At 34.9% G+C, this 23,617-nt stretch overlaps 1 protein-coding gene across 14 annotated transcripts in view; it reads left to right on the forward strand.

Moving 5' to 3' along the window:
- Positions 1-23,617, forward strand: part of SCAPER (S-phase cyclin A associated protein in the ER) — a 581,035-nt gene that overhangs the window by 198,471 nt on the left and 358,947 nt on the right. For all 14 annotated transcript variants that reach the window (XM_055277642.2, XM_063638678.1, XM_055277646.2 and 11 more), the window contains 3 exons: positions 3,102-3,183; positions 4,637-4,789; positions 5,765-5,872. In XM_055277642.2, the coding sequence (XP_055133617.2) occupies positions 3,102-3,183; positions 4,637-4,789; positions 5,765-5,872 (343 nt within the window). The remainder of the gene's footprint in view (positions 1-3,101; positions 3,184-4,636; positions 4,790-5,764; positions 5,873-23,617) is intronic.

Raw genomic sequence — 23,617 nt, forward strand, 5'->3', positions numbered from 1 at the left:
GTTTTATAAGTATTTTGAGCATGATTTATAGTGACGTCTCTCCTTCATTCTTTTTTCTTTTCTGTTGCCCAGGCTGGAGTGCAGTGGTGCGCTCTCAGCTCCCCATAATCTCCGCCTCCCAGGTTCAAGTGATTCTCATGCCTCAGCATGCCAAGTAGCTGGGATGATAGGCATGTGCCACCACTCTGGGCTGATTTTTGTATTTTTAGTAGAGACAGGGTTTCACCATGTTGGCCAGGCTGGTCATGAACTCCTGACCTCAAGTGATCTGCCTGACTTGGCCTCCCAAAGTGCTGGGTTTACAGGTGTGAGCCATCGTGCCCAGCCTCCTCTTTCATTCTTAATTTTGGTAACTTATGTCACTTTTCTTTCCTGTTAGTCTAGCTAATGGTTTATGTATTTTGTCGCTCTTTGCAAAGAACTAACTTTTGGTTTCATTGCATTTCTATGTTGTGTTTCTGGTTTTTGCTTCATTGACTTCCACTTTGATGTTTATCATTTATTTCCTTCTGCTTACTTTGGGTTTGATTAGCTTTGCCTTCTTTTCTTCGTGAGGTTGAAGCTTAGTTGATTGATTTTAAAATATTTTTACATTTATATATGTATTTAATCTTTTTTCTTTTTTGTTTTTTTCTTTTTTTTCCTGCCCCACCCTCCCTGCATTTCTAATATAAACATTTAAAGGTATACTTTTTTTCTTAGCATATCTTTAAGCACCTCTCATCAATTTTGATATACTGTATTTTTATTTCCATTCAAGATACATTTGGCTCTTTCTATCCAGAGGTTCCGCATCTGCAGATTCAGTCAACCATGGGTCAAAAATATTCAGGAAGACAACCCCAAAACAATGATAAGAATAATACAAATACCAAATACAGTATAACAACTACTTATATAACACTCATATTGTATTAGGTATTATAAGTAATCTAGGGATGATTTAAAATATATGGGAGAATGTTCATAGCTTATGTGCAAATACTACGCCATTTTTTTATAAGGGATTTGAACATCCTCAGATTTTGGTATGGTAGGGGATGTCCTAGAACCAATCCCCCTTGGATACTGAGGGACAACTATATTTTGTAATAGTTCTTATTTGATTCATGGGCTATTTAGAAGCATGTTACTTAGTTTCCAAATATTTGGGGATATCACAGATTTCTTCCTGTTGTTGATCTATAATGCAATCGTTTGTGGTTGAAGAATATACTTTGTATGATTTCATTGCTTTTACATTTATTGAGCTATACTTTATGACGTGGACATTACTAGTGAATGTTCTTTGTGCTCTTGGAAAGTATGTGCATTCTGCTGTTGTTGGATGGAGTGTTCTCTGAATGTCAGTTAGGTAAAGGTAATTGATATTGTCTGGTCTTCTGTATACTGCTGATTTTCTCTGTACTGTAAATTCTTGAGACGGAATTATCAAAATCTCCAAATATAAGTTGAACTGTGTATTTCTTGTTTTAGTTTTGACATTTTGGCTTCATGTATTTTGATGTACTGCTAGTTGCATGTAATTTATAATTGTTCTGCCTTACTGAGGTATTGATTCTTTATAAAATATTCCTCTTTAACTTTTAAAAAATATTTGTTGTATTAATGTCAAATTGTCTCTGTGGTAAATATAGGCATATCTACTATTTACATGGTATGTCTTCTTATACTTTGATCCTTTTTGTGTTTTTGTATCTCAGATCTGTGTCTTGTAGGCTGTATATAGTTGGGTTTTGCTTTTCTATCTGGTTTGCTAATTTCTGCCTTTTGACTGGAATGTTTAGTCAATTCTCATTTGATGTAATTATTGGTATGACTGAATTTATGTCTGCCATTTTGATATTTTCTATGTCTCAAGTCTTTTTTGTTCTTCTTTACCTTTTGTTTTTATTAAATTACCACTTTTTGTTGTATTATTTTCCTTGTTTTTTAAAAAATTATATTATTTAGTTACTTTAATAGTTGCTTTTTGGATTATAGTATTCATCTTGACTTATTGTATTCTACTTCAGGATAAAACTAAATTAATTTTGTTAAAATAGAACAACTTTGTACCAAAGTTCTATGTCCTCTTCCCCTTGTGTTACCGTTTTCAGATATCTTACATATGTATGTCATAAATGAAGCAATAGTCTTGTAATTATTTCTTGATACAGTTCTATATTTTTAAGAGAACTAGGCTAATAAAAGAGAAAATATATTTATACATTTCTTTGTGTGTGTGTATCAACAGTTTGTTTCTTTTAATTTATTTATTTATCTTAATTTATTGTACTTTAAATTCTGGGATACATGAGGGTAGTGATATGTAAAGCTGGCTACACATGTTGTATGAGTCAAAAAGTAGAAGGATGCTACTTGTCTCACCATTTCGGTATGTAGATTTTCACTTAAACTTCCTGTTTTCAGTATTTTATCTCACCTCCAATTTGCCTTCTGTCCTGAATGCAGATCTTTTTGTTCAGCCCCTCTAGGGAGTAATCTCTTCACCTTCTGCCGGCATGGGGAGATTTGGAGATCTGCTGTATTTTGAGGCCTTCCCAATCTGCTTATTTTTATCCTCAACCTTTATCCCTTCCTTCATAAGTGAATAGTTCCTTCAATTTCTGAGCTTCTGTGGAATTTTGCTAGTAGAATCACCTTGCTTATTAGTTTCCCTCTGAAAGCTTAGATTTCAGCTTTCTCAGGATTGCTTCTCAGCTTTTGAAATATTGATGTCCATTTTTTGTGATTATTTCCTCTTCTACTTTGTCTTTGTGAGTTTATGCCTTTTCTATTCCTTTTTATGGTTTAATTGAGTTTTTGGAAAATAGAGATAAATATAGTTTTCAACATGCCATATTTAAATGACAGTCTTTGAGCTAATATTTAAACCCATGCCTGGGTCCAGAAACCCATTTCATAACTGATAATCTCTATTGTTTCCCAAACATTTAATTAGCAATATACCTGAGACTTAGTAGGCACTCTAAGAAGAATATTTTTAAAAAATAGCCCTTTAGACTATATAAGCCTATGTGTCCTAATTGTATTTTTGAGTTCCATGAGATTTGTTACTTTAAGCAGTTGAGTTCATAATTTTTACTGTCTTCTTACAGAGACAGGGAAGAACGATTGGCAGCACTCACAGCTGCTCAACAAGAAGCTATGGAAGAGTTACAGAAAAAAATTCAGCTCAAGGTAAGGATAGTATGTATTTTTAATTTGAAATTTTAGAGCTTACAGTGGAGCATGAGATCAAAATTTTGTAGAACAAAAATTGAATTAATTTGTATTCTTAATCTTTGCACAACAAAGATTATATGACTTTACTATGATCGTTTCTAACTCAGTATCTGGAAACTTAAGTTTACTTTGATATGGTAGAGCCATTGAGGAAAAAAAATTTAAGGAAGTTTAACATTTCCTGTTTTTACTAAGCAATTTACTAATGACTTGAAGGCATTACAGGTAGGCTTCTTATATTCATAGGTTTTAATCACTGAAAAGTAAATTAAAAGATGTTTCTTATAATTTGGTTCACTTGATTTCAGTGCTTATGAATTGCATAATTATAGCTTGGGAGATTATGATAAACTGATACTTTCTAGAAAATTTTTAGCATTACTACAACCGTAGGCAGTCTCTAACAGTATGAATGTTTCATATTATATCACAGTTATTTACATGCTGGCTCCTTACAGTGACAGTAAAACCCTTAAGGTAGAAGACTGTATTTTACTATTTGTATAGTCCTAGAAATGTATCATTCATTTAAATTTATTGTAGCAGGTATTTATTGAGCCTTGTGCTAGGCAGGGGAATGCAGAGATAAGGCATGATTCTGATTTTTAAGAAACTCTTCATTTACTTTAAATTCAGATGCTAAGTACATAACCTCCACATAGAGAGAGGCATACATGAAATGCTGTGGAAGCACCGAAGAGGACACTTAGTCTAACATGAGGAGTGTCAGAGGTCAGGGAAGTGATTTTAAAGAACACTTCCTGAGCTGGATCTTGAAAGGAGGATGAGTAAAATGGATAGGTAGGTGGGATGCCATTCTAGCCATATCAAATAGATGAGTATAAGGACAAAGGTCTGAAATAGTGCTTTTTCCCCCAGGATTGTCACTGGAGGTATAAAAATGAAGTAGGTTATAGGTTTGGTCATGATGGGCCTTGCCTGCTGTATGGATAAGCATGTGCTTTACCTGTAGGTTAACATTTCCCATGGTGGGTTCCAGGAAGTGGTTCTCAAAAATATGTTATTGGCAAATAATTTGGAAGTTGATGCCTACTAAAAGCTAGGTGCATTGAGTCATAGATCACAGTGACATACTGGAGGTTCTGTAAAGTTCTACATTAAAAACCTGTTTAGCTTTAGCTTACTGTTTTCCAAATTTATTTGACCATGGAACCTGTTCTGTAAAACACTTGTTAATATCTCCTGGAGCACACTTTAATAAACATTAGTGTTCATGTGGGTGATATTAAAGGGCTTTGTGTAAAGCTTTGTCTTCAGTGTGTGTAGATTGTCATAGAAACGACATTCTCCTATTATTTTTGAAGTTTTAATGGAAATATTATTTTTCCGAGTTCTCACCATAATTTGAATAATTTTTGGAATTCTTGCACTTTGACTTCATCTACAGCATGATGAAAGTATTCGGAGGCACATGGAACAGATTGAACAAAGAAAAGAAAAAGCTGCTGAGCTAAGCAGTGGGCGACATGCAAATACTGATTATGCCCCCAAACTGACCCCTTATGAAAGAAAGAAGCAGTGTACTCTCTGCAATGTCCTGGTAGGTTGTTTTATCAATATTGTAATGATATAGTTTACTACTAAAGTTTATGAAACCATGGAAATATATTCTTCCAGTCTTTGAAAACTCATGCTAAAGCAGGCGAGATGTGGCAGCTCACGCCTGTAATTTCAGCACTTTAGGAGACTGAGGTGGGCGGATCACTTCAGGCCAAGAGTTCGAAACCAGCCTTTCCAACATGGTGAAACCCTGTCTCTACTAAAAATACAAAAAATTAGCTGGGCATGGTGGTGCATGTCTGTAATCCCAGGTACTCGGGAGGCTGAGGCATGAGAATCCTTTGAACCCAGGAGGCGGAGGTTGCAGTGAGCCAAGATCATGCCACTGCACTCCATCCTGGGTGACAAAGCAGTTTCAAAAAATAAAACTCATGCTAAGGCATCTGCTGAGTGACCTGGATTTCTTTCATGATTCTGAATGAAAAGTGGTACAGATAACATCAGCATTTTGGAATAGCAGTAAAAGTGCTAAAGAATATCGTTACTATTAAAATGGATGATTACCTGCTTAATGTGATAGCCCAAGTCAATATTTTTGGGGTATTAGATCTAAAAAAAAGAAAGCAACATTTTCACTGCTGAGACTTGAACCTTCAAACTTAGAGGAAATAATTTCCTCTTAGGCTGGCTATAACATGTCTTTTTTTTTTTTTTTTTTTTTTGAGATGGAGTATCGCTTTGTCACCCAGGCTGGAGTGCAGTGGCGCGATCTCAGCTCACTGCAACCTCCGCCTCCCGGGTTCCAGCGATTTTCCTGCCTCAGCCTCCTGAGTCTTTTTTTTAACCATTTGTCTTCTAGGGGATTCTCAGAATTATGTTCTGAGGAAACTTTTTAAGACTAATATGTAAATACTGGGTGGATCTCAACTCACATATCATATACTGGACTGAAGAGTAGTGTTTAAAATTCACATAATGTTATATTGATTACATTGCTTTGATTTTATGCTTTCAGATCTCTTCAGAGGTATATCTTTTTAGCCATGTTAAAGGGAGAAAACACCAGCAAGCCGTGAGAGAGAATACCAGCATCCAGGGGCGTGAACTTTCAGATGAAGAAGTGGTAAACTTTATTTTTGTTCATTTACAATTGTTTATTGAGTACCCAATATGTGCTGTTTTATTATAAAGAATTCCATGTTTGTATTTATTTCTATGATTATTTAAAACTATATTTAGCACTTAATAGCTACTGTAATATAGTGTACAAATGTGTCATTATTTTAGTGTATATATTAATTTAACAAGAAAGATAGAAAAAAGAATTTAATGCTGTTATTTACATAATTTCAGTATAAGGAAAGGTTATGGTATATTGATATTTTAATGATGCAGGAAAATAATCACTCGATGACATGCCACGTTCTTGGAAAACAGTTAACCACATAAATTTCACTTAAGAGGATAATTTTGGATTAGTATACCATTTAGAAGCTTTTGGAAATTCATTATTTCTTCACACAAAATTATTGTCAACATGGAATTTAGATTTGTATAAATATGTATGTGAATATTTTTCATGTAACTCTTTTTGAAACTTGGATGACATAGCTAATCTATGAATTTGTTGTCCTATTTATTATAGTAAATTTTTAAAACTACTCAAGAATAAGAAATTCGTATTTGTTAAGCAACTCAAGCTGTTATTGTGGGTTCTTTGAGGGCAGGTACCTTTATGTAGGTGCATGTGTATATTGAACTTTTTTTTTTTGGGTATGGCATTCATTAGTCAAGAGCACAAATCTCAAGTACATAGCTGATGAATTTTTACATATATATAAACTGATATAAAACCACCCAGATCATAATATAGACCATTTGTTGTACCCTTTGGGCTCCTCTTATGCCCCCTCCTACTTATGTCCCCAAAAGTTAACTACTATGAATTTTTGCATCATTATTTAGTGTTGCCTGTTCTTAAATTTCATATAAATGGTATCATACAGTATGTATTCTTTTGTGTCTGACTTCATACATTCATGCTTAAGGCTGTGAAATTGATTCCTATTGTTTATGTGAAGCTGTAGTTATTTTTCTTAGCTTTATGTCAGTGTCCTCCTACGTAGCATCAGGAACATGTCTGTAGTTGAATAGTATTTGGTTTACTGAGTTGTTAAAAGATGGGGAAACAGGAAGAGCCAAGATGGCTGACTAGATGCAGCCAGGAAGAGCATCTCCCACTGAGAGAACAGACCATCAAGAAGGCTGGCACACTCTGAGCAGATCTTCCTAAGGAAGGCATTGAGAGTAGAGGGAGGGAAGGCACACCCTGGGCTGAAGCTGCGGGAGAAAGCAGGGAACGCTGCCTGGCTTTGTAGAGCACCAGGACTCTCTCCTGAGGAAGAGGTGGCTAACTAAGCGAGGAGTGGCCCACTGTCACCACGGACCTCTGGAATCCTAGCTGCAGGAGACCTCATGACCCCCATGAACATTTGAACTGTCAGGGAGAATTGCTTGGAGAGGTGGCAGGGACTGGAGTCCAGCTTGTGAAGAGCCCAGAGGGTTTGACACAGAAAGAGTTGCTGTGGAGAGCAGCCAGAGATGCTCAACTGCCAAGTCTCACTGTGTTCCTCTAGGTGGCTTTGGCCATTATTGTCTGTCAGACCTGCACACAGCAGGGCTGTCTTGACAGTGGGACAGGGCTGGTGTAATCCGAGCACCCTGGCCTGATGGCATCTCCCAGGGTCCTTGCCTGGCCATACCTTCTTGCAGTGCAGACTTGGATGCCCAAACGAGGTGCTTCCAGGTGGTTGCCACCATAGCTCCTACCCCAGGAAACCCTGCCTGACCATCGGAGAGCTTCTGCACCTGCTGGCACGCAACTACCCACAGCCTCTCCCCACCACTTTCTGGCAGCTGCATGGACTTTGCCACCATGCTGCTAGTGGCGCCAGTGCAGGTATGGACTCTGTTGCCACTGCCCTGCCATCATCAGTGTGCGAACACATGTTCACACTCTGCCAGCTGCAACTGCATGCATGCGGAACCTGTGACTGCTAGCCTGTGCACTTGGACCTGATACCACCGTGCTGATGAAGTGATTTTGCCAGCACCCGCCATTGAAGTGTTGTTGCCAGCGGACCAGGAACACCTTAGCCACTCCAGCGCAGCAAGTGCTTAACCTTGAGGTGCCTAAGAGCAAAGCCATGGGCCTGGTCTCAGTTCCCCAGGGCATGCAGTCCAGAAATCATCCAGAAACAAAGCCAGTTCATTGAACACGCAGTGTATACTGCAGTCAAACCCTCAAGGGCATCAAAGAGTATAAAAACAAAAAGCCTCATCCAAAGGACAGCAATTTCAAAGATGAAAGGAACATTCTTTCATGTTAAAAACCCTCAACAAACTAGGAATTGAAGGAACATAGCTCAAAATAAGAAGAGCCATCTATGACAAACCCACAGCCAACATCATACTGGAGGGGCAAAAGCTAGAAGCATTCCCCTTGAGATCTGGAATGAGACAAGGATTCCCACTCTGACCACTCCTATTCAACATAGTACTGGAAGGCCTAGCCAGAGCAATCAGGCAAGAGAAAGGATCAGAGGCATCCAAATAGCACAAAAAAAGTGAAACCATCTCCCTTTGCAGATTATATAATTCTATACCTGGAAAACCTCAAAGGGTCTGCTCCAGAGCTCCTAGATCTGATAAACAACTTCAGTGAAGTTTCAGGACACAAAATAATGTACAAAAATCAGTAGTGTTTCTACACAGCAACAACATCAAAGCTGAGAGCCAAATCAAGAACTCAGTCTCATTCAAAATAGCTACAAAAAGAATAAAAAATCTGGGAGTCTAGCTAAACAGGGAGGTGAAAGATCTCTATGGATGAGAATTACACAACACTACTCAAAGATATCAGAGAGAACACAAACAAATGCAAAAGTGTTCCACGCTCATGGATAGGAAGAGTCAGTGTTGTTAACATGGGCATATGGCCCAAAGCAATTTGCAGATTCAATGCTATTCCTATCAAACAACCAATGACATTCTTCACAGAATTAGAAAAAAACTATTCTAAAATTCATATGGAACCAAAAAAGATAGCCCAGTATGAGCTCACTTTTTTTGTGATTTTTTTTAACTTGGAAGAATTTTGCTCAAGTTTTAACCACTTTGATGGCTCTAAACTCCAAATTCTGTCTCCTCAGCTCACTAAGACTGCTACTGTCTGCTTGCACTGTTCTCCCATGCCAAAAATTGGCATAAACCTTGAAGGAAGTATCCAGAATGAATGTACAGCTAATTTTATGTGCTTGCATTTTTTTAGGCATCGTAGTCTTTCAGGTCCTGTCTATGTTGGCTTTTGTTCCCTTCAAATAATCGATTTGTGTATTTTGTACAACTTTTGGCATTGGATTAGTCCAGTACAAGCCAGTTCACGGTAGCTAGAATTAAAAGTCTCCAGTGTTCGAGCCCTGCATATTCATGTTTGATACAATGCTTGACCTATAGTTAAGGTTATTTATAAATGTCCATTGAGTTGAATCAAAATGGAAAGTTTATACAGAGTGGCTTGAAGGTATCATTGGAGTAGAACTCTCAATTTCACCTTTGTAAATTCTAAGTACTTTTAATACAAATGAAATGGAACATGGAACTAATAATCTACTTTACCTCAAATAATTTTCTGCCTTTTACTCAAATCGTGTGAGTATTTTAAGAGAGAATAGTATGGATTTTTTTATTACTTAAATCTTTCATGATTACCCCCATTTTCTACTTGAGTTTTCTGTTTAGAACTATAGTCATGTTTTGTGTACTCTACTTTTGAAAAAAATCCTTAATTGCCTCAATTACTTGTAATAATTCCCATTGTAAAGGATATTCTTTCCTTTATAAAAATTATTTGTGGCCAGGCGCGGTGGCTCACGCCTGTAATCCCAGCATTTTGGGAGGCCGAGGCGGGTGGATCACCTGAGGTCGGGAGTTAGAGACCAACCTGGCCGACATGGTGAAACCCTGTCTCTACTAAATATACAAAAATTAGCTTGGCATGGTGATGTGCGCCTGTAATCCCAGCTACTTCAGAGGCTGAGGCAGGAGAATTGCTTGAACACAGAAGCCGGAGGTTGCAGTGAGCTAAGATTGTGCCATTGCACTCCAGCCTGGGCGACAAGAGCGAGACTTGATCTCAAAAAAAAAAATTATTTGTAATTAATTTCCATTAATAAAACAGCTAAAAATATTATTTAATTTACAGAAAAAACCTTAACAATTTTTCTGGAATATGGTGTTATGTAATCTGAAATATAAATTTCGCATGTTTTTATTTCAATGAGAAAAGGTTACAAGTAAATAATAGGATTCATGCACTTTGGAAGAAAAATATGCAATATTATCTGATTTTTGTAACCATGGCAGTCTTATGTTTAGCCATGATGGTTTGAGATTTGATTGGTGTGTTCATTTTGTGTACTGTTTCAGTTTGAAGGAATTAAATTTTCTTGAAGTTCTTACTTAATTCATGTTGTTATTCTTGGTTATAGCCTCTTCTTCCTGAAAATAAGTGTATAATATAGCATATGAATTGTGTGATATAAAAAGGCTATTTTCTATTACTCTTATGGAAGTTTCATTTTTTTTAATCAGTAGAGGGTATCTATAGTAAACATACTTGTTCCACTTAAAGTTATTACTTGTCATCTATGATGTCTTTATGTTATATACACCTTGTCTGTGACCTTTCTTCTTTGACATATAAGATTTTATTTATATTACCTCTGACCTAATAAAATTGTACCTTTGACCTTATGAACTTAACATCTCTGATAACTTACTCTTGATCTTTGACACATTTTGTTTTAAGCCTTTTAAACATAATAGGTAGCTGCTGAGTAAGAAAGCTTTATTGTTTTGTGTTTTTATTGTAATTTGGCTGGGCAATTTTTCTAGTGTTTCTTGAGACTTAACAAAAGGGACTGTGTTTGAAGTTTATATTTGTTTCCTCATTCATCTTAGAATTCAAACGATTAAAAAAGTGATTTGTAAGTCAAAAATGGGTACTAGTTTTAAATACATTCTAAAATTTAACTTTTTATATGCATTGCTAAATAATGAAGTACTATTTTTAGTACTTGATATCTTTGTGGTCCTGTTTTCACACTATCTAAAGAAGCTGATAGTACCTTTTCTAGAAGTTGCTTGAAGTACATTTAATTGTATATGTAGAATGAATTTAAAAAGGTTCTTTTCATTTTAAATCAATGTATTTCTATGTTTGTGAGATTCATTAGCTTTAAAAACATGTACATTGTACAAGCTCTGTTTGTTACCCTGTATACTAATAGAAAAAAAAAAGTTAATTTTCATTTGACTCCTGAAAGGTATGAATAGGACCTTCATGAAGGATCTTAAATTAACTGTAATTTATTGGATGTTTACAACCATATGTGACTTCACAAATAACATTATTAGTTTCCATGGACAATATATGCCAATTAGGTGATTGAAGAGAAAATAAATTTTAAATTAGGAAAATAAAGAAATCTTAAATTAGCAAAAATATAAAGACATCACTGTATTTAATGAAATGTAAGCTGACTGTCTTGGCCAGGGTGTGCCTGGCATTGAGATCGAAAGAAGTGGCAAGATATTTCCCAGAATTATGGTAGTCTGGGAAATAAAAGATAATTCCATATAGACCCATTTGTTTCCTTACCTTGCTTGTCTTTGTAGAAGAAGTATTCACTGTCATTTTATAATCACATTATGAAACATTTTATTTGTCTTTCAACAGGAAATCAAGTCAAATGAACAAACTAGAAGTAATTTAAAATAAATCTTCAGTTTTTTTTCCCATCTAATACCTCAGTAGGGTTAGCAAGTTTAAGACAATTTGAGAAATGATTTTAAAACATATTACCCTTTCTTTTAAGGCATAGCTTCCATTGACTTGATTTTCTCTTTAATAGTATGGGAAGAATTTTATGGGGTGTGTGTGTGTGTGTGTGTGTATGTGTGTGTGTGTAAATGTATATGTATTCAGTATTTAATGCACACACATATATAGCTGATTATTAATTTATATATTCTAAGTTTTCACACTGTAACGGATGTGCAGAGAATATGTGGCTCTATATCTGTGGCTGATTTATTGATCTTTATTTAGTTCAAGGAAAATTTTTAGATTCCACTTATTAGGTCAAGGAAAAGTATTTAAGTAAACAGTTTTTTTTTCTTTTTTCTTTTGTTTGAGACAGAGTCTTTCTGTCGCCCAGGCTGGAGTGCATTGGCTTGATCTCGGCTCACTGCAACCTCTGCGTCCTGGGTTCAAGCAATTCTCCTGTCTCAGCCTCCCAAGAAGCTGGGACTACAGGGGCCTACCACCGCACTCAGCTAATTTTTGTATTTTTTAGTAGAGATGGGGTTTTACCATGTCAGCCAGGCTGTTCTCGAACTCTTGATCTCAGGTGATCCACCTGCCTTGGCCTCCCAAAATGTTGGGATTACAGGTATGAGCCACTGTGCCTGGCCACAAATAATTTTTATAAAGGAAAGAATACAAGCTTGCTTTTTAGAGTTTTAGAATTAAAACAGAAGAAGTTAAGAATTAAGTTGACTCTTAACAGATTTTTAGCTGTGTTAGTCAAGGTATAAAATTCTGCATGCAAAGTGACCTTAGAGTTACACTAGTAGCTAATTTAGTAACTTGGCATTTTAAGCTGAATGAAATTAAGACTTTGTTTTACCCTGTTACTTTCTAATTTGCAGTTTTGATTTGATCAATTTATAGGTTTTTATAAATATCTTTTATCATATTAAAGAAGGTCCTTTCTCTAATTTTATAAGATCTTAAAAATAAATAGTTATTAATTTGTGTTGAACTTTTTTTCCATCTTATGATTGGTTTTTTCCTTTACTGCAAAAAGTAATTTTTGGGCAAAATTGCAAAATTGCTTTTTTCAGTTTGTTTATGTGATATATTACATTAATGGCTTGTCTATATTAATATTTAACTTAATTTGGTCATGATTTTAAAAGTACATAGTTAAATTTGTTGTTAAAATATCTTATGATTTTTCTTTCTCAAGATTGTATCATCTTCATATATAAACTGACTACATTTTCCTGTTGTATTTTTATTCCTGGGAACATGTTGCATAAAATAGAAATTGTCTCTTCCTTAAAGGTTTTGTTTAATGTGTCTATAAAATTGTATGGAAAGTTCCTGGTATGTGTTTTTTGGGAAAATTTGTTTTCGGTCTTTTTTTGTGGTAAAATACACATAACTTAAAATGTGCCATCTTAACTATTTTTCCAACTTTATTGAGGTATAGTTTACAAAAATTGTGTATATTCAATTGTACACATTCAATGTACACAACATAATGATTTGTATATTAATGCATACACTGTGTAGTGATTACCACAATTAGTTGTGTTTCTATACACTAACGATGAGCTTTGTGAAAAAGAAATTAATAAAATTATTCATAATCACGTCAAAAAGTAGAATATTTTGGAATAAATTCAACCAAGGAGGTAAAGAGTCTTGTCACTGAAAACTGTAAGATACTGATGAAAGAAATTGAAGAAGATACAAATAAATGAAGATATCCTGTGTTCATGGATTGGAAGAATTAATATTGTTAAAGTGTCCATACTCTCCAAAGCAATCTGTAGATTCAATGTAATCCCCATCAGAATTTCAATGATATTTTTAATAGAAATAGAAAAAACCTAAAATTTGTATGGAATCACAAAAAAAACCTGAGTAGCCAAAGCAATCCTGAGAAAGAACAAAGCTGGAGGCATTACACTTCCTGATTTCAAAGTAAAATACAAAGCGATAGTTACCGTCTTAACCCTTTTTAAGTGTATATTATAGTTTAGTGGCATTAAGTTCATTCACATTGTTATGCTACCATCACCACTGTTAATCCACAGAACTCTTTTTATCTTGAACATCTGAAACTTTGTGCCCATTAAACATTAACTTTCCATTCCCTCCTCCCTCCAGACCCTGGTGATCACTATTCTAATTTCTGTCTCTGTGAACCCCATATAAGTGGAATCTTACAGTATTTCTCATGTTTGTGACTGGCTTATTTCACTTAGTGTAATGTTCTCAAGATTCATTCGTGTTGTATGTATCAGAATTTCTTTTTTTAAAGGGATGAATAATATTCCATTATATTTAATCATATTCCATTGTGTATACTATATTTTGTATAGCCATTCATCTGTTGGTAGACACATGGGCCACTTTCACCTTTCGGTTATTGCAGATAATGATGCTATGAACATGGGTTATACAAATATTTGTTTGAGTCCTTGCTTTCAGTTTTCTTAGGTATATACCCAGAAGTGGATTTCTGGATCATATGATGATTCTGTGTTTAATTTTTTGAGGAATGCCATACAATTTTCCACAGCTAATGAGGTATTTACATTCCTACCAGCAATGTACAAGGATTCCAATTTCTCCACATCCTTGTCAACACTTGTTATTTTCAATTTTTTAATAGTAGCCATCCAAATAAGTTGGTCTTGCGTTAAATTAGCAATTCATTTCTTTCAGTGTATTTAAATTTTCTATGATTTACTGTGCGTGTTTGGGTAAATTTTCATTTTCTAGGAAAGGATCTAGTTTTTTCCCTAAATTTCTAAATGTCTTGGCAGAAGTTTTTCGGGGTATTATTCTAGATATTTTATGCAATCTCAGTTTTATCTGTAACTGTAATGCTATTAATAACATAGCCTTAAAATAAATGTAGCAAAAATTGACAGAACAACAAGGAGATAAATCTATCATACTGGGAAATTTATAACCCTCTCAATCAGTAATTGAAAGAAGCAGCAGACAAAAATCAGCATAGATATAGAATATTGTAATATTCTATTTTTTCTTGATCATTTCATTTTTTTCATGATTATCCTTGTCAAAAGTTTTTATTTCCTAAAATTTGAATTTTGGTTTTATTGATCCTGTCTATTGTCGCTTTATTTTTTTATTTTGTTAATGTCCATTATTTGACTTTTTTTTTCCTTTTTACCTCTTTCTCAGAATTTTGATGTTATTTTTCTTCTTTTCCTTTTCCTTTCCTTTCCTTTCCTTTCCTTTCCTTTCCTTTTCCTTTTCCTTTTCCTTTTTTTTTTTTTTTTCGTTTTTTGAAACAGAATCTTGCTCTGTCACCCAGGCTGGAGTGCAGTGGTGTGATCTTGGCTCACTGCAACCTCTGCCTCCTGGGTTCAAGTGCTTCTCATGCCTTAACCTCCCAAGTAGCTGGGATTGCAGACATGCACCTCCATATTTGGCTAATTTTTGTATTTTTAATAGAGATGAGGTTTCACCACTTTGGCCAGGCTGGTCTCAAAATCCTGGCCTCATGTGATCCACCCACCTCAGCCTCCCAAAGTACTGGGATTACAGGCGAGAGCCACCACGCCCAGCCTTCATGTTATTTTTCTAACTCCTAAGGTGAATACGTGGCTCATTAACTTTCAGTACTTAATGGAAGTACTTGAAATATTAATTTCTAATTATCCTGTATCCTGTTTGATACAAACAATTTCCATTATTATTCATTTCCAATCATTTTCTAATTTCTTTGGTTTAATTAATATACTTGATCAAACGGATAACTCGAAAAAACACATTATCTTAAGGTATAAGGAGCATTTACAAAACCTGACCATTGCAGTATTCTGTATCTATGCTGATTTTTGTCTGCTGCTTTGTATTTTAAGGCTATATTATTAACGGCATACAAGTTTAGAATTGTGTATCTTCTCAATTTCCAGCCTTTTACTATGGAAAGTGATTCTTTTTAGTATAAGAAATGCAGTAGGTGAATAGTTTTTTCTTTTTTCTGCTGTCACTTTCTGGTTTTAAAATCAAGCTTATAATCCATTCATAAAACAAATTGGGACATTTTATCTAACTTCAAAAAGTTTTCTTAAAGTCTATTTTGTTTGACAGTAATATAGATAAGCTGGGTTTCATTTATTTAGTATCTGTCTGATATGTCTTTTACACTTTTAAGAGTTTTGGTGACATTCATCATGTGTACAGAAGAGTGTCTAGGATGTATGTAAACTATTCATAGAATAAGAATAGAACAAATTTCTTTGCACCCATCATTTGGGTTAGTGAGAATCTCCTGGTGGGGAAATCCGATTTTTGCTTGTCTAAAATTATACTTTTGTTTGTAAATGGGGTTTTCACTGGGGGTAGAATTATAGCTTGACAATTTTATATTCCAAGAATTTATTGATTAGATATTATTCCCTATATTCTTGCTTCCATTCCTAATACATTAAGTTCATTCCTCTTTATTCTTTTTCAAAATTGCCATATTTCTCTATTTTTCAATTTGTGTATAGCCTTTGCAGTTAAGTTGTTCAGTTCAAAAATAACTGTTTGAATTTTGATTGAGATTGTTTTAAAATTGTAGATTAAATTATGCTTAAGAGTAGACATTATTTAAATATTGATTTTTTCCTTCCAGGGACTTGAGTGTTTGTCTGATCATGTCTTGCATTTGTGTGATGTGTCATTGAGTAAAGTTTATGGTTTTCTTCATTTAAGTATTGAAAATTTCTTTAATAATTTAATTTTAATAATTTTTTTCCAATTATCGAAAAGTAAATCTGTACATTTCTGTGTATTGATTTTGTGTCTGTCCACTGAGCATTTTTATTCTATTGGATTTTTTTGGCTGATTTACTAATTATTTGGTCCAAAAATAGTGACAGTTTGTAAGGTATTTTCTAATATTTTTACTTTTTTAATACATGCTTTTGTTTTTACTGCATTGGCTAGGACCTCATTGCAATGTTGAAAAGGAGTAGTGAAAACAAGATCAAGAGCCCTCTTTTTTCCCTTGCTTTTGATTCCAGTGGAAATACCTCTTCAAAGATATATTATTTTGGGTTCACTGTGTTCATATTTCACTTAGAAGTTTTTTATTCATATCCTTTTTTCCTATGTGAACTTCGTCTATAGTTTTACTTTTTCTAGTCTCATTTTCTGGACTTAATATGAAATTCATAATAGATATAAATAAATAAGGGCTCTTTCCAGCCTCATCTGTGTTCTGGAGCAGTTTCTCTAACATAGTCTTTTTCTTAAAGATTTGGTAGACTCACTTATAAACTATCTAGACCTGGTGTTCTTTTCTTTTCTAGTGAACTTTATTTTAGAATAATTTTAGATTTACAAAAAAGCTGTAAAGATAGTAGAATTTCTATATACCCTTTGCACAGTTTCCCCTGTTATTTGTATCTTATATTACAGTGGTACATGAGTTAAATTTGTTAAAATTAATAAACTAACAGTGGTACATTAATATAACTAAACACCAGACTTTATTTGGCTTTCATTAGTATTCCCAGTACTGTTCTTTTTCTATTTCAGGATTTTATCTAGGACTCTACATTTCATTTAGTCACTATGTCCCCTTGGTACTCTCTGGTTTATGACAGTTTCTCAATCTTTTCTTGTTTTTCATGGCCCTGTCAGTTTTGAGGAGTGCTGGGTGAGGCATTTTGCAGAATGTCTCTCATTTGGGTTCACCTGATGACTGAAGTAGATTTATAGATTTTTTTTTTCTCATGATTACCCTGGGGTTATATATATTTGGTGGGAATACCATAGAGTTGAAATGTCCTTTATGCCATGTCATATCAGAGATACATACAATTATAACTTATTTCTTGTAGTGTTTGCAATGTTTCTTCACTGTGAAGTGACTATTTTTTCTTTTCCATACCTTGGAAGCAAGTTTCAAGGGGTTGGGATACCTGTGGGAGGGATTAGGTTGCAGCTTGCAGAGGAGGACTATCTATATAAAATTTTCGGAATTCTTCTGGTAAGGAAGGTTTGCCAATATTCCTATTTATTTATTCATTTTTATATCAGATGGGCTTTTTTTTTTTTTTACTTTTGAGTTATATTCTAGTACTACATTATCTTACTGCTAATACTGTTCCAGCTTTGGTGATTAGGAGCTCTTTCAGTTAGTTTTTGTGTCTTTTTGATGTTGCCCTGTTTAGTTTTTTTTTGAACACCTCTTTACTGGCATTTTATAATCTTGTAAGCAGCAGCCTTCTGTGGTATTCTTCCTTTTCTAGCCCTAGACTCAGCTACTTCTCCAAGGAGCTCTGTTTTTTTTTTTTTTGTTTTCAAGGATAACATTTAGAAAACAAGACCTAGATATAAGGGGTGCTCATTATTAACTGAGGTGTCGCTACTTCTAGGCCCTCAGGTTTAGAAGCCATTTTTAGGGAGAGGCTTTTCTCTACCATATCAGTTTCTTCTATATTCATTGTCTCTTAAGATTTTCCAGGTCTTCTTGGGTCAATAATTGATATTTTCTTAGAAAATTACTTTCTTAGATTAGATTTTCTAATTTATTTTAATAAAAGTATATACACATAGTAAGTAGCCTCTTTAAAATCATTAAAATCTGTTTTCTATTTTCTGATTTCAATATTTTACACTTTGTTTTTGCCTTAATCAAACTTGCTAATGGTTTTTAAAATTTTTCTTTTTACCTTTTTTCAGTCTCTTTCTCTCTCCTTCCCTCTACCCCGTCTCAGTTGAATGATTAATTTGTTTTTATTTGTTCTTGTTTTAAGATATTTTATTTAATGCCACATATTTCCTTTAATTGAGGACAGTTTGATTTTCATTTTTTTTTCCTTTTTAAGAAAGAGGCATTTGGGCTGGGCGCAGTGGCTCATGCCTGTAATCCCAGCACTTTGAAAGGCTGAGGCAGGTGGTGAAAGGCTGAGGCGGGTGGATCATTAGGTCAGGAGATCAAGACCATCCTGGCTTAACACGGTGAAACCCTGTCTCTACTAAAAATACAAAAAATTAGCTGGCTGTGGTGGCGGGCACCTGTAGTCCCAGCTACTCTGGAGGCCGAGGCAGAAGAACGGCGTGAACCCAGGAGGTGGAGATTGCAGTGAGCCGAGATCGTGCCACTGCACTCCAGCCTGGATGACAGAGCAAGACTCCATCTCAAAAAAAAAAAAAAAAGAGGCAATTAAGGCTACAGTAACCAAAACAGCGTGATACCGGTACCAAAACAGATATATAGACCAATGGAACAGAACAGAGGCCTCAGAAATAACATCACACATCTACGACCATCTGATCTTTGACAAACCTGACAAAAACAAGCAATGGGAAAGGATTCCCTATTTAATAAATGGTGTTGGGAAAACTGGCTAGCCATATGCAGAAATTTGAAAGTGCACCCTTTCTTTACACCTTATACAAAAGTTAGCTCAAGATGAATTAAAGACTTAAACATAAGAAAACCGTAAAAATCCTAGAAGAAAACCTAGGCAATACCATTTAGGACATAAGCTTGGGCAAAGAATTCATGACGAACACCAAAAGCAATGGCAACAAAAGCCAAAATTGACAAATGGGATCTAATTAAACTAAAGAGCTTCTGCATAGCAAAAGAAGCTATCATCAGAGTGAACAGGCAACCTACAGAATGGGAGAAAATTTTTGCAATCTATCCATATGACAAAGGGCTAATATCCAGAATCTACAAATAACTTCAACAAGTTTACAGGAAGAAAACAACCCCATCAAAAAGTGGGCAAAGGATATGAACAGACACTTCTCAAAAGAAGACATTTATGCAGCCAACAAACATATGATGAAAAGCTCATCATCACTGGTCATTAGAGAAATGCAAATCAAAACCACAATGAGATACCATCTTACGCTAGTTAGAATAGTGATTATTAAAGTCAGGAAACAACAGATGTTGGAGAGGATATGGAGAAATAGGAGTGCTTTTACACTGTTGGTGGGAGTGTAAATTAGTTCGACCATTGTAGAAGACAGTGTGGCGATTCCTCAAGGATTTAGAACTAGGAATACTATTTGACCCAGCCATCCCATTACTGGGTATATACCCAAAGGGTTATAAAACATTGTACTATAAAGACACATGTACATATATGTTTATTGCGGCACTGTTCACAATAGCAAAGACTTGGAACCAACCCAAGTGCTCATCAGTGATAGACTGGATAAAGAAAAGGTGGCATATACACACCATGGAATATTATGCAGCCATAAAAAAGGATGAGTTCACGTCCTTTGCAGGGACGTGGATGAAGCTGGAAACCATCATTCTCAGCAAACCAACAAAAGAACAGAAAACCAAACACCACAAACACCACATGTTCTCACTCATAAGTGGGAGTTGAACAACGAGAACATCTGGACACAAGAAGGGGAACATCATGCACTGGGGCCTGTCGGGGATGGGGTGCTAGGGGAGGGATAGTATTAGGAGAAATACCTAATGTAGATCACGGGTTGATGGGTGCAGCAAGCCACCATGTAACAAACCTGCATGTTCTGCATATGTACCCCAAACTTAAAGTATAATAATTTAGAAAAAGAGTATGTGTTGCCAATATGAGGACTATTCTTTGATTTTTAATTTTTACTTTTACTGGATTATGGTAAGAGAATATGGTTTATATAGGTTCCACTTCGAGGAGTTTATTAATTTTTCTTCGTAGTTTAATATATTGTAACATTTTAAGAATAACCTCTTTTCTCTCTGGATATATATAACATATATTAGATCAAATGTCTTAATTATCATGTAAATCTTACTTTTTTATCCAATTGGATTTTGTTCATTTAAATCCTTTACTCAAAATGGAAAAAATGCCGATATGCTATTATTGTTATTTCTTCACGTCTCCTTGTATTTTTAAAATCAATATTTGCTATTTATGTATTCCAAAGATTTATCATCACAGTCATAACTTTTTATATCTCTTTTACTGGTGAAGTTTACCTTTTAAGAGTGTGAAGCGTCCCTCTTTCCTATTTAATGCCTTTCTCCTTGAATATTATTTTTGTCTGGTATTAATATGCAAACCTAGTTTTGGTTAATGTTGCTTGATAGATCCTCTTCCCTCTTGTCCCGTTCATAATTCGTATTTTGATTTTTTTGAATGTAGGTCTATTCCTAAAATGTATACTTTTATTTTGGTTGTTTATTGCTTTACAAAAAGAATACCTTGCTGTATGTAATCTTTATAGACTTGTGCTTTTTCCTTCAATATTTTTTTTTATTATTCTTTAAGTTTTAGGGTACATGTGCACAATGTGCAGGTTTGTTACATATGTATCCATGTGCCATGTTGGTGTGCTGCACCCAGTAACTCGTCATTTAGCATTAGGTATATCTCCTAATGCTATCCCTCCCCCTCCCCCATCCCACAACAGTCCCTGGTGTGTGATGTTCCCCTTCCTGTGTCCATGTGTTCTCATTGTTCAATTCCCACCTATGAGTGAGAACATGTGGTGTTTGGTTTTTTGTCCTTGCGATAGTTTACTGAGAATGATGGTTTCCAGTTTCATCCATGTCCCTACAAAGGACATGAACTCATCATTTTTTATGGCTGCATAGTATTCCATGGTGTATATGTGCCACATTTTCTTAATCCAGTCTATCGTTGTTGGACATTTGGGTTGGTTCCAACTCTTTGCTATTGTGAATAGTGCTGCAATAAACATACGTGTGCATGTGTCTTTATAGCAACATGATTTATAGTCCTTTGGGTATATACCCAGTAATGGGATGGCTGGGTCAAATAGTATTTCTAGTTCTAGATCCCTGAGGAATCGCCACACTGACTTCCACAATGGTTGAACTAGTTTACAGTCCCACCAACAGTGTAAAAGTGTTCCTGTTTCTCCACATCCTCTCCAGCACCTGTTGTTTCCTGACTTTTTAATGATGGCTATTCTAACTGGTGTGAGATGGTATCTCATTGTGGTTTTGATTTGCATTTCTCTGATGGCCAGTGATGATGAGCATTTTGTCATGTGTTTTTTGGCTGCATAAATGTCTTCTTTTGAGAAGTGTGTCTGTTCATGTCCTTCGCCCACTTTTTGATGGAGTTGTTTGTTTTTTTCTTGTAAACTTGTTTGAGTTCATTGTGGATTCTGGATATTAGCCCTTTGTCAGATGAGTAGGTTGCAAAAATTTTCTCCCATTTTGTAGATTGCCTGTTTACTCTGATGGTAGTTTCTTTTGCTGTGCAGAAGCTCTTTAGTTTAATGAGATCCCATTTGTCAATTTTGGCTTTTGTTGCCATTGCTTTTGATGTTTTAGAAATGAAGTCCTTGCGCATGCCTATGTCCTGAATGGTATTGCCTAGGTTTTCTTCTAGGGTTTTTATGGTTTTAGGTCTAACATGTACGTCTTTATTCCATCTTGAATTAATTTTTGTATAAGGTATAAGGAAGGGATCCAGTTTCAGCTTTCTACATATGGCTAGCCAGTTTTCCCAGCACCACTTATTAAATAGGGAATCCTTTCCCCATTTCTTGTTTTTGTCAGGTTTGTCAAAGATCAGATAGTTGTAGATATGTGGCATTATTTCTGAGGGCTCTGCTCTGTTCCATTGATCTATGTCTCTGTTGTGGTACCAGTACCATGCTGTTTTGGTTACTGTAGCCTTGTAGTATGGTTTGAAGTCAGGTAGCGTGATGCCTCCAGCTTTGTTCTTTTGGCTTAGGATTGACTTGGTGATGTGGGCTCTTTTTTGGTTCCATATGAACTTTAAAATAGTTTTTTCCAATTCTGTGAAGAAAGTCATTGGTAGCTTGATGGGGATGGCATTGAATCTGTAAATTACCTTGGGCAGTATGGCCATTTTCACGATATTGATTCTTCCTACCCATGAGCATGGAATGTTCTTCCATTTGTTTGTATCCTCTTTTATTTCATTGAGCAGTGGTTTTCCTTCAATATTATAATGCTCATATTCATCCAAATTACTATGAAGAGCTTTAGTTTGTTGGTTTTGGTTGCTGTACTGTTTTGTGATTATACACGATTTACTATCCTGTTGATTGGTGTTTACGCTGTTTTTAAGTTTTTGCTTTGTAAGTAGTGTTGGTGTTAACATTCCTATACATACCACTTGTACATGTATAAGAGTTTTCCTTGGGTATATACCTAGGGGTAGAATGCTGAGTAGTATGGTATATAAATGTTCAATTTTAGAGACGATCCCATACTGTTTTTCTAATTGGTTGCACCAATTTGCAGTCTTACCAGTGACATGTAAGAGATGTAGATTTACATTCTCCACAACTCTTGGCATTATATGGGTTTTTAACATTTGCCAATCAAGTAGGTGTAAAGTGATATTTCATTATAGGCTTGATTTTTATTTACATGATCATTAATGACATAAAGCATTTCTTCATGTTTTAGGAAAGTATTTCCTGTTCTGTAAAAGGTCTGTGGTTGTTCTTCCCCTTTTCTATTGAGTTCTTTTGGGTTGTTTGCTTTTCCTTTTTATTTTTAGGCTTTTTTCATAAATTGTTACTAGTTTTTTATTATGTATATTTTAATTAACTTAGATTTTCATATTCTTATATCTGTTAGCAAAAAATATTAATTTCAACAATCAAATTTATCAATATTGTCTTTTATAGATAGTACTTTTTGTGTTCTGCTTCAAAAATCTTCTCTATCTTACGTTGTAAAAGTGGTTCACCTATATTTTCCATTAAGTGTTTTGAAGTTTTTGACATTTAAATCTTCAATCCACTTTGAGTTATTTTTTACAGCTCCTTTTATTGGACTCTTCTTTTACCATCTCACGTCACCTCTGTTTTATGCTACATTTCATGCATGCATGAACTGTTTCTGGGTTTCCTATCCTCATTTGTCTGCTCCATTATCATGTTATCTTACTTAAGAAACTTGTTCTCCTACACAGGAGAACAAGATCTTTCTTGTGGCTTCTTGTCCTTTTACTCATCCTTATACATTTTAGAATTAAATTGTCAAGT

This window comes from Symphalangus syndactylus, chromosome 5 (assembly GCF_028878055.3).
Source record: "Symphalangus syndactylus isolate Jambi chromosome 5, NHGRI_mSymSyn1-v2.1_pri, whole genome shotgun sequence".
Taxonomy (NCBI): domain Eukaryota; kingdom Metazoa; phylum Chordata; class Mammalia; order Primates; family Hylobatidae; genus Symphalangus; species Symphalangus syndactylus.